Consider the following 14693-nt stretch of genomic DNA (forward strand, 5'->3'; position numbering starts at 1 on the left):
CTCCATGCACAAATTTTGTGCACTGGGCCTATAGTTTGGTATATAAAAAAGCCATTGATTTGGGGGTATTAATTTTGTATCCTGCTACATGCTAAATTCATTTATTAAATCTAGTAGTTTTATTTATTTATTTATTATTTTTTTATAAATATATTTTATTGATTTTTTACAGAGAGGAAGGGAGAGGGACAGAGAATTAGAAACATTGATGAGAGAGAAACATCGATCAGCTGCCTCCTGCACACCTCCTAACTGGGGATGTGCCCGCAACCAAAGTACATACCCTTGACCAGAATCGAACCTGGGACCTTTCAGTTCTCAGGCCAACGGTCTAGCCAAACCAGTTAGGGCAAATCTAGTAGTTTTTTGGTGGAGTCTTTAGGGTTTCTATGTACAAAATCATGTCATCTACAACTAATGAGAGTTTTACTTCCCCCTTTCCAATTTGGATGCCTTTTCTTTCTTCTTCTTGTCTGATGGCTGTGGCTAGAACTTCCAGTAGTGTGTTAAATAAGAGTGGTAAAAGCAGGCATCTCTATCTTGCTGCTGTTCTTAGGGGAAATGGTTTTAGTTTTTGCCCATTGAGTATGATGTTGGCTGTAGGTTTGTCATATATGGCCTTTATCATGTTGAGATATGCTCCCTCTATTCCCACTTTGCTGAGGGTTTTTATCAAAAACTAGGGGCCCAGTGCATGAATTCGTGCACCTTGAAAGGAACTGTGGACCATAAGGCTGCAGTGGGCACAGGGGCAGGTCTCGGCCCATCCTCCGAGTCCCCACCCAGCCCCTCCCACCACAGCCTCCAATCCCCTGTCTGCTGACAGCACAGAGCGATTGGGGCTGGTACCAGCAGCGGGTTCGAGTGGGGTTGGTGCTGTAAGTGGGTGTGAGTGGCGCCTGCTGCCCTGATCATCCCTCAGGAGCAGGGGGAGGTGGAGAAGCCCTGAGGGGTGATCAGGGCCAGCAGCCGCCACTCGCACCCGCTGATGGCGCCAAGCGATTGGGACTGGCACTGGGCGCCAGAAATGGGTGGGAGCGGTGGCTCCAGCACCAGCTGCAGGTGTGAGTGGGGCCAGCACTGGCAGTGGGTGCGAGTGCTGGAGAGGACCACAGTGCATGGGAACAAAGACTTTTCAGTAACCACCAGAGGCTCGCCCTGATGACAGCAACTGGCATCCTGCCTTGGTCTGGCGCCCCCACTCACCTGCTCAACCATCCTGCCATGGCTGATGCTGCCATGTTCCGCACTCTACTGCCTGTTGCTGCCCGCCATGTTCCATGCGCTCCCCCTGGTGGTCAGCGCATATCATAGCGACCAGTTGTTCAGTTGTTCTGCCATTCAGTCTATTTGCATATTAGAATTATATATATATATATATATATATATATATATATATATATATATATAGAGAGAGAGAGAGAGAGAGAGAGAGAGAGAGAGAGAGAGATGGATGCTGTATTTTGTCGAATGTTGTTTCTGCATCTATTGATATGATCATGTGATTTTTGTCTTTCAATTTATGTGATGTATCACGTTTATTGGTTTGTGAATATTATACCATCCTTGCATCTCTGGAATAAATCCCCTTGGTCATGGTGTATGATCTTTTTAATATATTGCTGGATGTGATTGACTAATATTTTGTTGCGGATTTTAGCATCTATACTCATCAGAAATATTGGCCTGTAATTCTCTTTCATTATAGTGTCTTTATCTGGTTTTGGAATTAGGATAATGCTGCCTTCATAAAAAGAACTTCAAAGTGTTCCTTCCTTGGGAATTTTTTGGAATAGTTTGAGGAGTATAGGTGTTAGTTCTTCTTTGAATGTTTGGTAAAACTCCTCTGTGAAGCCATTTGGACTGGGGCTTTTGTTTGCTGGGAGTTTTTTTGTTTGTTTGTTTGTTTGTTTTATTACTGCCTCTATTTCATCAGTTGTTATTGGCCTATTCAGATTTTCTGCTTCTAATTGATTCAGTTTGGGGAGATTATATTTTCCTAGGAATTTGTCCATTTCATCCTCATTGTCCAGCTTGTTGGCATATAGTTGTTCATAGTATTTTCTTATAATCCTTTGTATTTCTGTGGTGACAGTAGTTACTTCTTCACTTTTGTTTCTGATTTTATTTACCTGGGCCCTCTCTCTTTGTTTCTTTATGAGTCTGACTAATGGTTCATCAATCTTGTTTATCCTTTCAAAGAGCCAGCTCTTGGTTTCATTTATTTTATATATATATTTTTTATTCTCTATGTCATTTATTTCAGCTCTAATCTTTATTATTTCCTTCCTTCTACTTACTCTAGGCTTTTCTTATTGTTCTCTTTCTAGTTTTTTAAGTTGTATGGTTAAATAGTTTATTGTTGATTTTTCTTGTGTTTGTTGTTGTTTTGTGTGTTTGTGTGTTTTGTTTTATTGGTGTGTTTTTGTTTTTGTTTTTAGTTTTTTGTTTTTAGGTAGGCTTGTAGTACTATGAACTTCCCTCTCAGGACTGCTTTTGCTGTGTCCCAGATATTTTAGGTTGTTGTGTGTTCATTTTCATTTGTTTCCAGGAAGTTTATTTCTTTCTTTCTTGATCTTGTTGGCAACCCATTCATTGTTTAATAACAGGCTATTTAGCCTTCATGTTTTTTAATGTTTTGTGGTGTTTTTACTGTAGTTGATTTCTAATTTCATTCCCCTGTGATCTGAGAAGATGCTTGATATGATTTCAGTCTTCTAGAACTTGTAGAGACTTATTTTGTGTCCTAATATGTGGTCTATCTTCATGAATGATCCATGTGCACTTGAGAAGAATGTATATTCTGTAGCTTTGAGGTGAAATGTTTTATAAATGTCAATTAAATTCATTTGATCCAGTGTATCCTTTAGAGTCACTGTTTCCTTATTAATTTTTTGTCTGGAAAATCTATCCAGTGAAGTCAGCAGGGTGTTAAAGTCCCCAACTATGATCTTATTGTTGTCGTTCTCTACTTTAAAGTCCTCTAGAAGCTTTTTAATATATTTAGGTGCTCTTATGTTGGGTGCATATATGTTTACCTGAGTTATATCCTCTTGTTGGATTGACCCCTTTAGTATTATGTAGTGACCGTTGTTGTCTCTTGTGATGGCCTTCATTTCTAAGTGTATTTTGTCAGATATGAGTATTGCTATTCCAGTTTTGTTTTTTTCTTTCCCACTTGCATGGAAAAAAAATTTTCCAACCCTTCACTGTCATCCTATGTGTGTTTTTTGTTCTGTGGTGGGTCTCTTGTAGACAGCATATAGTTGTGTCATGTTTTTGTATCCATTCAGCATTCCTTTCTTTTGATTGGAGCATTTAATCTATTTACACTTAAGGTTATTATTGATAGGTATTTGTTTATTGCTATTTTAATTCTATATGTCTAGGTTTCTCTCTCGATTTCTTATTCTCATCACAGCAGTCCCTTTAGCATTTCTTGGTGGTAATGTATTCCTTTAGCCTTCTTTTTTTTTTTTTTTTTTTGGTCTGGGAAGCTCTTTATTTGACTGTCTATTTTTAATTATAGCCTTGCTGGATATAGTAATCTTAGTTTCAGATCCTTGCTTTCCATTACCTTGAGTACTTCATGCCATTCCCTTCTGGCCTGTAGAGTTTCTGATAAGAAATCAGGTGTTAGTCTTATGGGAACTCCTTTGTAGGTAACAGTTTGCTTTTCTCTTGCTGCTTTTAAGATTCTTTTATTTTTATTTTAATTACTAGAGGCCCAGTGCATGATTGAATCATGCACGTGTAGGGTCCCCTACACGCTTTCGCTTTTCACGGTGGAGCTGGGTGCCTGTCCACTCGTGCACCAGGCCTTTCAGAAGCCTCCGGCTCGGTGGAGGCTTCTGAAAGGCCTGGTGCCGGAGCAGACAGGCACCCAGGTCCCCCACTTTTGTTTTTTTTTTGTTTTTGTTTTTGTTTTTGCTGTGAAAGAGCTCATTTATTGGGGTGGTGGACTCAGTAGATCCAAAGTGGAGAGCTGGTGAAGGGATCGGTGGCTTCCAGTTTCAAGCGCTGGTTCTCAGTCCTGCGGCACCTGTTTATGGATCGCTTCGGCGAGGCTGGGACAGGTCAGGGCCGCATGCACTTTGGCATCCGGGCCAGGGATGCTCTCCAGGCCCCACAGGGTGAAGCGGCTGAAACTGGCGGAGGCACGAATAAAGCGGTCGAAGTCCCGCTCCAGCGCCTCGGGGGTTCCACCAGCTCCTGCTCCTCCTTGTCGGATCCCGCTGAAAAGTCCTGCTTCCCCACCGACTGCTCTTCCATCACCATCACGTATCCCAGCAGGCCAGGCGGCACCTCCACCTCCTCGCCCCTCAGACTGCGGCCCCGAAACGACACTTCGAGTCCATCGGGACCCTGACGGATGGCCGGGGTGAAAAAGCGCCCCACAGGGGCGGGCCGGTTAACCTGGACTTCACATGGCAGGAGGTGCAGCGTGTGCGCAGAGTGACGGGGCGTAGGTGGATGCGGTGCTTCTCCCTGTCTTCCTCGTCGCTGCTCTCCATCCTCTGCCAGGTTTCCGTGGTTTCCGTGGCTCGCTGACTGAGGCCAGAGCTCGCTCCCCCACTTTTGATGGTCCGGGCGCTGAGGGGGTCTCCCCTGCTGTTGAGAGGCGCAGGGGGTGGGACCCCCTCAGCGGCCCGGATCTGGCCGTTGAGAGGCACAGGGGGCGGGAGTCCCGCCCCCTGTGCCTCTCAACAGCAGCGTAGCCCCGCTCAGTGGCAGCGGATCCGTGCCTCTCAATGGCCGGATAGGACACCCTGAGTCCCGCCCCCCAGCCTCCGCCGCCCAATCGTGGGCATAGCGGAGTGATGGTAATTTACATGGTACGCTATAATTAGATAGGATGATGTGTCTGGGCATAGGCCTATTTGGGTTCTTCTTGCTTGGGGTTCTCTGTGCCTCCTGAACTTTTGTGACTTTTTCCTTCACCAGGTTAGGGAAGTTTTCTGCCATTATTTCTTCAAACACATTCTCTATCCCTTTCTCCTTTTCTACCTCTTCTGGCACACCTATTATTCTAATATTGTTACGTTTCACATTGTCCCACAGCTCCCTTAAACTGTCCTGTTTTTTAATTTTTTTTTCTTTTTTGGTTCTCTGATTTGATTTTTTCAACCCTGTCTTCTAATTCACTGATCTGATCCTCACCTTTCCCTAGTCTGCTGTGTATTCCTTCCAATGTATTTTTTTATTTATGCTATATCAATCTTTATTTCTGACTATTCTTTTTTCATAATTGCTATATCTTTTCTCATGCTGTTGAGCATCTTTACTATCATTATTCTGAAGTCTGTTTCAGGTAAGTTTCTTATCTCCATTTCATTTATATCTTCTTCTCAAGAATTCTCTGGTTCTTTCATTTATGGGTAGTTTCTTTGTTGCTTCATTTTGGCTGCCTGTTTGGGTTTATGACTACATATTAGGTAGTTCTGCTATGCCTCCAAATCTCTAGTGCAGGACAGCATGAAACAGTTTCTGACCAATTAGCTCAGGCAAAGACTCAAAGGCTCCACCTCTGGCTGCAGACTGATAGGATTCCTCTTGATTTTCCCCTCAGAAAATTATCCACAGGTGTGGCAAGAGTTTTTTTTTTCAACAGGGTGGGTTAATTGTTTCTGGAGACTAATTCTCATTCACAGTCTCCTAAGGGGCAAGGTATTTTCCAATAGGGTGGGTCAGCTTCCCCCCCTCCCCACCCCAGGAAATGCCATCTGTATAGCAATTGTCTGCATGAGAAAGATTACTTCTTCAACCTGAGGAAATGGCTCAGCACAGGAAACTGGGGTGTCTGCCTTCTGAGCTCTAACCCCAGAGCCCTCAATCCTGGCTTCTGCTCAGTCAGCTCCAGTCCACTCTGCTGTTCCTCTGTCAGAGCACAAAATGGGTAGCTCCACAGGGAATTTTATGCATTGGCCCTTTAAGAGGCTGCATGAATTTCCAGCCACCTCTCCCTGGCAGACAGCTACCCCACTGCTTTTCACAGCCAGATATTATGTGGGTACCCTTCTCAGTTCTGGTGCTCTCTGCTGGGGGGCCCAGCTTGGGAATTAGACCCCAGAGTTTTCAATGGCAACTGCCTATAGCTGAGATATCTCTCTGGAACTTCAGTTGCTATCTGTAGGGGCCCAGCCAGCCCTTTTGCGCCTCTGCCCCTCCTACCAGCCTCTGTGTGGTCTCCACTTTTGGTCCTTGGTTATCAGGGTTCTCTCTAGTGAGTCTTCCATTGATTATTCAGTAAGTTTTTTCACCACAGTGAACTCTTAACAACACACACCTGTGAGAAGCACACAGCGCACAGTGTCTTCCGAGTCAAGGATCTCTGGTGGATGTGAAATGTGGAGGTGGCTCCTGATGGTAAGCCTCCCACCACCCTATGTCCTTGGTAGAAAGAGAAGACGGAAGAGATATAATAAACTTGTATTTTCATCTATGGATGCTGTCAGATTGACAGGTTTCAAACTTAGCTTATCTCTTTTCTTACAGGATTGAAAGGACAGCAGAATGAGGTAGCAACGCAATCCACCCTCCTTAGTTTTTTCTCCCAAGACACGATAGGCAGACTGACTGTTCTTTTGTCACCAGACAAGAAGTTCCTGCCCGGCTGTTGTAGCTCAGTGGTTGAGTTATGACCTATGAACCAGGAGGTCATGGTTGGATTCCTAGTCAGGGCACATGCCTGGGTTGTGGGCTTGATCCCAGTAGGGGGCATGTAGGAGGCAGCCAATCAATGATTCTCATCATTGATGTTTCTATCTCTTTCTTACCCTTCCTCTCAAATCAATAAAAAGACATTTAAAAAAAAGTTATCATATCTAGAGGAGCTTTCACTTCTGACCATGGTTTGGCCAGTCCACAGTTAGGGTCTGCCATTCCGAACACCCCACTCCTGGGATCCATCTGCATATAGGCTGTTCAGTGAGAAAAAGCAGCCTCAGTTGGTTTACACAGAAGGCAGGTCATAGACTCCTGGAATCCAACCCCCAAAGGAACACTAGTTTCTCTCCTGGTCACTGGAACCTTTTTGTTTAGATTAGTTTATAACAGAGATGAGGACACAGAGTAAATATCTCGTTAGCATTATTCGTGTGTGTGTGTGTGTGTGTGTGTGTGTGTGTGTGTGTGTGCCCCCGCACGTGTGCATGCGAATTCAGCTCTTTCAAAAAAACAGATGCCCAGAGGGGTCTGGGTAAGTCTGGGAGCAGTCTGATCTAAGGGGAGGGAAGGAACACTGGGAGACCGTGGCCCTGCCTGTCATCGTCTAAGGAAGGTTCAGCATCAGTGACCACAGCCCTCAACCCAGTTAGCCACAGAGGAGTCCGAGTCTGCAGGAAGGGCCTGCCTGTGTTCCTGGTTGGCTTAGTCCCTAGATGGGAACTTCCCATGGAAGCACGAGCTCACATATGGCAGAGGCTTTCCAAGCTTGGCAGGTGGGACCCATGGTCAATTACACTCCCGTAGTTGGAAGTCTGCATTCTCAGGGCACCCTGTTTCTCCATGCAGGGTCGGTTGAACCCATCTATATGAGAGGAAAACTCAGAAAAGAGAGTGGAGTGAGCCACAGCTCCTGTCACTGCATTAGACCAGAGGCAACCACTGGTACTCATACTCTCCCTCCCCCACTATCAAAAGTGCCCTTGCCCTTAGTTATCACCTTATCAGATATTGGGGACTCACCTGACAGTTTAACACAAACCTTCATTCTGAGGGATCTTTGGTAGCTTGATGTTTGACACCTTGACCATGGTGCTGGTCTGGGGCTGTGCACAGGTCTGTTTACAGGTACAATGAGGCAAAAGCACTTGAGATTATTTCAGTTCTCCTCGTATTCCTCCCTGCTCCCATTGTGTCAAAGCATCCCTGTCCCCTCTGCTGCCCAAGGGCAATTACTCCATCAGTATTCGGATCTATTCCTTACCTACTAGTCCAGAGAATCAGAAGATCTAAGAGCAGCGGCCGTTTGTGTCAGTTGGACTTTGCATTTCCCCCAGGAAGATTGTGCCCCTTTAATGATCAGGACCTCCAACCCTGAAGAGTCCCAAGTTGCAGAGACAGGAAGAACAAAACCACTCAGTGGCCAGTGGGGTCATGACAAATGGGGCTACTCCTGTCATTCCTTGGATCCTAGTCAGCTTATCCTTCCTTTAGAACATATATGGGGCCTCAGATTTAATGGGGTGCATCCTAAAGGATAGAACCCCATTGTTTTTATAATGTTTCTCTCAAGCCAGTGTTTCACTCACCTTTAGAAAGCTGTTCACACTCTCTATGAGGCTGCCTCTGGGTCATGTAGTTTGTGCATGAACAGTGGGTCCCATGGTCATGGGCTAGTCTTTCAGCTGCTTCACTGTGGATCAGACCCAGTCAGATCGTACAGGATGCCAGAGGGTCAGACACTCTGTAAGCCCTCAGAGTGCTTCTGTCCCAAGACGGAAGGGGGCCAACACAGTTCCCTTGCTGCCAGTGGCCAGTGATGTACTTAGCTCAGGGTTCCTCTGTTGCTGAGGCAGCAGCAGCCAGATCTGCTTTGGTAAGTTGGCAAAAAGTCATCAGACCAAGGAACACTCGTGACAGCTCAGTGTCCAACAACAAGCAGAGAGATCTTCCTTGGAGTAATGGCTAGATAGAGGATTAAAACCGGTTTTCTAAAACAAGGTGATGGAGATGCAAGCACGAAGGGCTGGCTTACATGCTGTCAGCAGTGTGCTCACGCTCACCATGAGGGGGCCAAGGGAAGGTCCCCCTGAATAGACTCCTCTGCTTTTCTAGGTGATCTGGGGAGCCTGTTATGATGACACAATTCTTCCACAGGGGAAGGATGCTGGCATGACTATACTTTTCCCCTCCAACATCATCTCAACTTGATTTGTTCCTATTGATGCTGTTGTCCCAGGAGCAAGGCTGCAACTATGGTTGCCAGAAGGAGGGAGGATTCCTAAGCAAGAAACTGTGACTAAACTGCTAATCATTGATGTCACAATTCCTAAGGGCCTGACAGGGTGGATACTGCCTTTATCACCATCTGGCAGAATCTAGATGGAGAGTGAAAGCGGCAGGATGCCTACTGGTGGAGTTGGCCCAGAAGTTCTGTATGACCACACCCTACCAGGACAGGAGTGGACTAGGGAGGCACTTGCTAGGCTAGTATTGCTGCCTGTAATCTAGACCAGCACAGGGGACAAACCTAAGGCCCCATCCAAGGGTGGAAGAACTGGAGTGCAGGTGGAGAGAGCTGAGGGAAAGGGGGTAAATGGGTTACAAATGAGGGAAACCCAGCAGGACATTGGGCCAGTATTATATTATCTCAAGAGATTTGGAGAAAGAGGACACAGCCTCATCTCGATCATACCAGATGCCTGAAAGGCAAAGCCAAGTCCACTCCTGCTTTGGAAACCTGACAAGGTCGGATGGAAGTGGCAAACCTGAGCGGCCTCACCGTGGGGGACAATTTGATGGACTGGCTGAATGGCTGATAACTGAATGGGCCCAGTCTCACTTTCCAGGTCATTCACCTGCTGCAGTGTAGAACAGCACTGGCATTGCTGGAAAGGTTATGCTTATACCACTGGTCACATGCTGGAGCACTGAGTTATGGCCTCCTCAGGATGGGAGATGTCCGGCCTGAGGAACCATTCACTCATTTCTATGCTAAGTGGTTCTGCACATATTTATCATAGGCACATTTAGCAGATCAAGAGATGTAACAAGTAATACTAAGTGTAGATGCCTAAATACCATCGTCCTGTAAGAAAACCTACATTAGAGGCTGGAGGGGCTGGCCCTCTCTTCCCTGAAGTCTGGCCTTTGCCCTTGGCTACAGGGAGGTGAGGTCTAGGCCCTTGGAAAGTCCTAACTGGAGTGTGTTTGTCTGGAGGTGTTGGGCCCTGGATAGTCTAATACTGTGGCTTATGATAGGAGCTTTGGGACATGCCATATTAGTCTCACCTCCAGGAGGGACTGGACGCTGAAGGCCAGCCACGCTGACAGAATGTGACCGTGCTCCAATGGAAATGCTGGCACCAAAGGCTCCCAGGATGGTAACCCTGGGAGCACGGTCACCCATCCTGCAGGATAGCGACACATCCTGAGGGCGAAAGCCTGGTATCTGAAAGTGAGGGTGGTTGTGGGAACCCTCCAGCTTCCATCCGGCGTCTGAAGTGAGGACACCCTTGTAGAGACTTGTTCTCCAAACTGTAGCTTGCCCAGCTCCTTGCAGCCTAGAATCCTGGAATCACTGAACCTCGGAAACTCTCACGTCAGGAGAGCCTCAGATGAGCTGGTGCCAAGCGAGACTGTGTGCTGATTCCATGGGCACAGCATCCCGGAGAGAAACATGGGGACTACCCGCAGAGGTAGACGAAACCCTGGGAGGTGATGTCAGTTGACCGAGGGCCCATGGGGAGCACTTGTGAGCTGGGAGAAGGCCCCGGGAGAGTGGCATTGGGGGTGTGACACACGCAGACACACGCACTGCCGTTTCCTGACCATGCCTTCTTCATCAGGGATAGAGTACTGACAGTGTCCCGTTCCATTTCTTCAACACCAGCTGCTGTCCACTATGTCCACTACACACAGGCCCACAGAACCACACACTGCTCACAGCTGGAATCCCTGAGTTAGAGACAGGGCCAAGAGCAGTGGCAAGTGTGTGCTTGGGGACCTCCCAACCTGAGACCTCCTCCTTACAGCAGCCTCAAAGCCCAGGTGCACAGTGCAGAAGAAAAATGGATTCTCTCATCTCTCAGGATCCTGCCCAGGGCCTCTGCCTGACCTGATGTGTACAGACCTTAGCGTTTCTGGGCAATATCCAAAGTGACATATTACCTGAGGGCCACACTTGGGGAGGTGACACACCAGCCAAGGGCCACACTTGGGGAGGTGACACACCAGCCGAGGGCCACAATTGGGGAGGTGACACACCAGCCGGGGGCCACACTTGGGGAGGTGACACTCCAGCCGGGGCCACACTTGGGGAGGTGACACACCAGCCTGGGGCCACACTTGGGGAGGTGACACACCAGCCGATGGCCACACTTGGGGAGGTGACACACCAGCCAATGGCCACACTTGGGGAGGTGACACACCAGCCGGGGGCCACACTTGGGGAGGTGACACACCAGCCAATGGCCACACTTGGGGAGGTGACACACCAGCCGGGGGCCACACTTGGGGAGGTGACACACCAGCCAATGGCCACACTTGGGGAGGTGACACACCAGCCGAGGGCCACACTGGGGAAGGAGGAGAAGAGGGGAAAGGAAGGAGGAGAAGCATTGGTGAAAGAAGACAGGACCAGAACGCCAGCATGTTTACACCACAAACTTGTCATCTCAATGGGACTCCTAGTTTGGAGTTATTCCTTTCATCAGACATAATGGGGTTCTTAATGAACAGACTGACTCCACACCCAGGCTGGGACCCAGGACCCTCAGACACGCCATCAGATTCAAACACTTGACAGAAGTAAAGATTTTTCTTTTGTCACTTTTTACTTTATAACCTTTTTGTACTACTTGAAATTTTTTGCAGTGTGTATGTACTACTTTTATAATTAAACAAAAACACTTAAGATGGTTTTTTAAAGTGAAGAAGTAATCACAGTGAAACATGAAATGGAATGTCACCTTTGGGGCCAGGCCATCCAGTTGAGTCCAAAGCCCCGCACGGTCCGTTTCCCGCCGTTAATCGCCATGTCGCCTTTGGTCCTCTCACTGCGCCCACAGGCACCTGAAGGGACCTGGAGCCGCTCTCCGCCTCCTGCTGCCAAGATCCCTCCCAGAAACCTGAGAGGAATCCATTCAGCAAAATTAGGCTATTTTCCAGTTGTAGCAAAAAACACCCCAAAACCAGGCCCCATCCACACGGTGCTGAGCACCCAAAGAAAGAGGTGCACTGGAGGGTGGGGTGGAGGGTGGCACAGGGACCAGCAGGGGCACCCAAGTGCTGCAGCCCTGCACAGTCGCTCAGGCAGGCACCTCACAGGGCAAAAGTGGTAAAGAAGACATGCATCTTGGCCAGGAAGGTGGTGACAGAGCCCTGCCGCCAGAGCTTCATCTCCACGTCCAGGGCGAAGTCCCGGGGCTCACGCACTGACCGCTGCAGGTAGACAACACCTGTGTAGGCATTGAGCCGGCGTGTGCCGAAGTAGCCCTCCTCGTTGCCTCTGGTGATGGTGAGGGCAATGGTGTCCCCTGCAAAGGCGGGCATCGGGCTGATGCGAAAGATGTGAGCCGGTACCAGGAGGCCAGTTTGGAAGTTGAGCTGATAGTACGTGATGTGAGCTGGCGAGTTCTGGCACTCCAAAAAGTCATGGCACGTGGTGCGCTCGCATTTCCTGCAGGATGCACGGGGCTGGGTCAGAGGGCCAGGGCTCCCGAACAACCATCCCGGGCTCTCCCACCCCTGCTGTCCACCATCCTGGACATGGTGGAGGCAGGCTCAAGGGCCAGCTGGCCCCAGCTCTACTCTTAGTAGCCTTGTAGCATCTGCTAAGTCTCCTTACTATGCGGGTCTCAGCTTCCTCATCTGTAAGGTATTTCCTTTGGGGGGCAGGGGGGTGGAGTAAGTTTATACACAGGCAGCGCCCACCACAGTGCCTGGCGCAGCTCTCGAGCAGCTCTGGTGCACCCCAATGCTCCTTCCTCTCTGCCTTTTCTTTACTGGCACACTGTCCATTGGAATAGATTCCCAGGCCAGAGTGATTTTATCATTGCAATCATTTTCCAAATTCCTTTTCTTCTATTAATTGACTTTTTCTGGGCCACTTCCTCCTCTGAGTTGGGATGCCCTGCCATTTTTCAGGTAGAAGCCTCAAGACCAGCACTGCTGGATGAGGGTGGCAAGGAAGCCAAACCCTAGGGGGCCAAGGCCTCAATTTTTAAGCTTAGCAACAATCTGACCTCATCTTGGCCCTCCATTGTTAAATCAATATGAAAACTCACTACTTCCAAAATGGGATGCTGTTTAGGCACCAGGGCTCAGCAACTCTAGAGATCTTCTGAGCAGGAGGCCGCAGCACAAGGCCAGCACAGGAGCAACATAGCCCGTAGCACAGACACGGCATTTATGCCCTGCCACCCACTGTGTGAAACTTGCATCTTCATTCAGCTGATGCTCACACCAACCCACAGTGCTGCTGTCACTCCCATGCTGCAGGTGAGGCAGCCAGGACCCAGAGAAGGAAGGTCACTTGCCCAGAGTCCCCTAGACATACTCCCTAAAATGTCCCAACACACATGCACATGGATATTAGTGGAAAATGGGAAGCTGCCAGCAGGACAGCGGTAAGTGAATTATGGACACATGCGTGCAGGAAACACCATTTGGGGCAGGCTACATGCAGACACAAGAGCTGCAAGGCAGAGAAAGCTAGACGAGAACGGCTGAGTGCACCAGAGACAGGGCAGCTGTGTGCACTTTATGTTCAGACCAAAGAGAAGACGGACACACTCCAACCAGTCAGCAACTGTATGATTTGTTTGAGGGAGGGACAAAAACTTTGGTTGGCACACTTTTATTGTTTGAAAAAAAATGTTTGTTAATCCTCACCTGAAGATTTTTTTCCATTGATTTTTTTTTTTTTTTTAGGGAGAGAGGGGGAAAGAGAAACCAACATGAGAGAGACACATGAATTGGTTGCCTCCCGCAGGCACCCCAACTGGGGCTGGGGATTGAACCTGTAACCCAAGTACATGCCCTTGACCGGGAATCTAACCCAAAACCCTTTAGTCCACGGGCCAATGCTCTAACCACGTAGCCACACTGGCCAGTGCCTATTATTTGAATGTTTTTATAAGCATGTGTCACTTTTGCAAAACGTCTCTCACTCTCTCCATGACCTGTGCTGGGGAAGGCATGTCCATGGACAGGCCCACATGGCGCGGAGCTGAGACCTCCTGACCAGAACCACGTGACTGGATGGCGGATTCTGCAGCCCCATGAGACCCTGAGCCAGAACCATCCAGCTAAGCTGATCCTGGATTCCTGACTTTCCAAAACTATTTAAAGAATAACTGGTTGTCAGGTTAAGGTGCTAAGTGTTAGGATAACCTGTTACACAGCAATAGATAACAAGCATGGCATGTATGTGCATGTGTGAGGAAGATAGAAAGGGAGATTTCCTATGCACCTTCTCTTCATTCTCTAGACTCTGAACTTTCTGCAAGGTGCTCTCATTTGTGCCATTTGTAGTCAATTTGACCACAGACTCTGCAGTGGGGGCAGGTGAAGAGCAGGAGGTGGTTAAGGCAGGGGCCACGGCCACTTGGCCTCTCCCCTGGGCAGCATGGTATCTGTGCAGGGTTCCTGGGCCCAGGGCTGGGGTGGAGACACTCACGTTTCAGAGACTCGAACGTAGTTAGGAGGACACTCGAAGAGCAGGCAGCGGAAGCCGCCCTCGATGTTGTGGCAGGTCTCGGCCTCAGAACAGTTGTGGGTGCCCAGTGCACACTCATCCAGGTCTGAGGGGAGGAGAGGAGAGTCATGGGAGGGATTCCCCCACAGCTGGGGACCCTTGTCTGAATCACCCAAGCTGAGGCCTGGGCCTCAGAGCAGCTCTTCCGGACTACAAGACCACAGCTCACAGTTCCAGCCTGTGCCACTCACATCCCATCCAGTCCCCTCCATGCCCAGCAAGCAGCCAGAGGACCTGGCTTTAAAATGAAAATGATCTTTTGTCATGATCA

At 48.4% G+C, this 14693-nt stretch overlaps 1 protein-coding gene and 1 pseudogene across 4 annotated transcripts in view; both read right to left on the reverse strand.

Annotated features, from left to right (window-relative positions):
• Positions 1–3964: 3964 nt before the first annotated feature.
• Positions 3965–4514, reverse strand: LOC307103822 (ribonuclease H2 subunit C-like; annotated as a pseudogene). The gene has a single exon. The product of its transcript is annotated as a ribonuclease H2 subunit C-like (transcript).
• A 6961-nt stretch (positions 4515–11475) lies between these two features.
• FBLN2 (fibulin 2) overlaps positions 11476–14693 on the reverse strand; it is a 95718-nt gene continuing 92500 nt past the window's right edge. For all 3 annotated transcript variants that reach the window (XM_079777074.1, XM_079777073.1, XM_079777075.1), the window contains 2 exons: positions 14345–14468; positions 11476–12343 (listed from right to left, as the gene is read on the reverse strand). In XM_079777074.1, coding sequence (XP_079633200.1) covers positions 11986–12343; positions 14345–14468 — 482 coding nt within the window. In that variant the 3' untranslated portion in view covers positions 11476–11985. The remainder of the gene's footprint in view (positions 12344–14344; positions 14469–14693) is intronic.

The sequence above is a fragment of the Cnephaeus nilssonii genome, assembly GCF_951640355.1.
Source record: "Cnephaeus nilssonii genome assembly, chromosome: 7".
NCBI classification, from domain to species: domain Eukaryota; kingdom Metazoa; phylum Chordata; class Mammalia; order Chiroptera; family Vespertilionidae; genus Cnephaeus; species Cnephaeus nilssonii.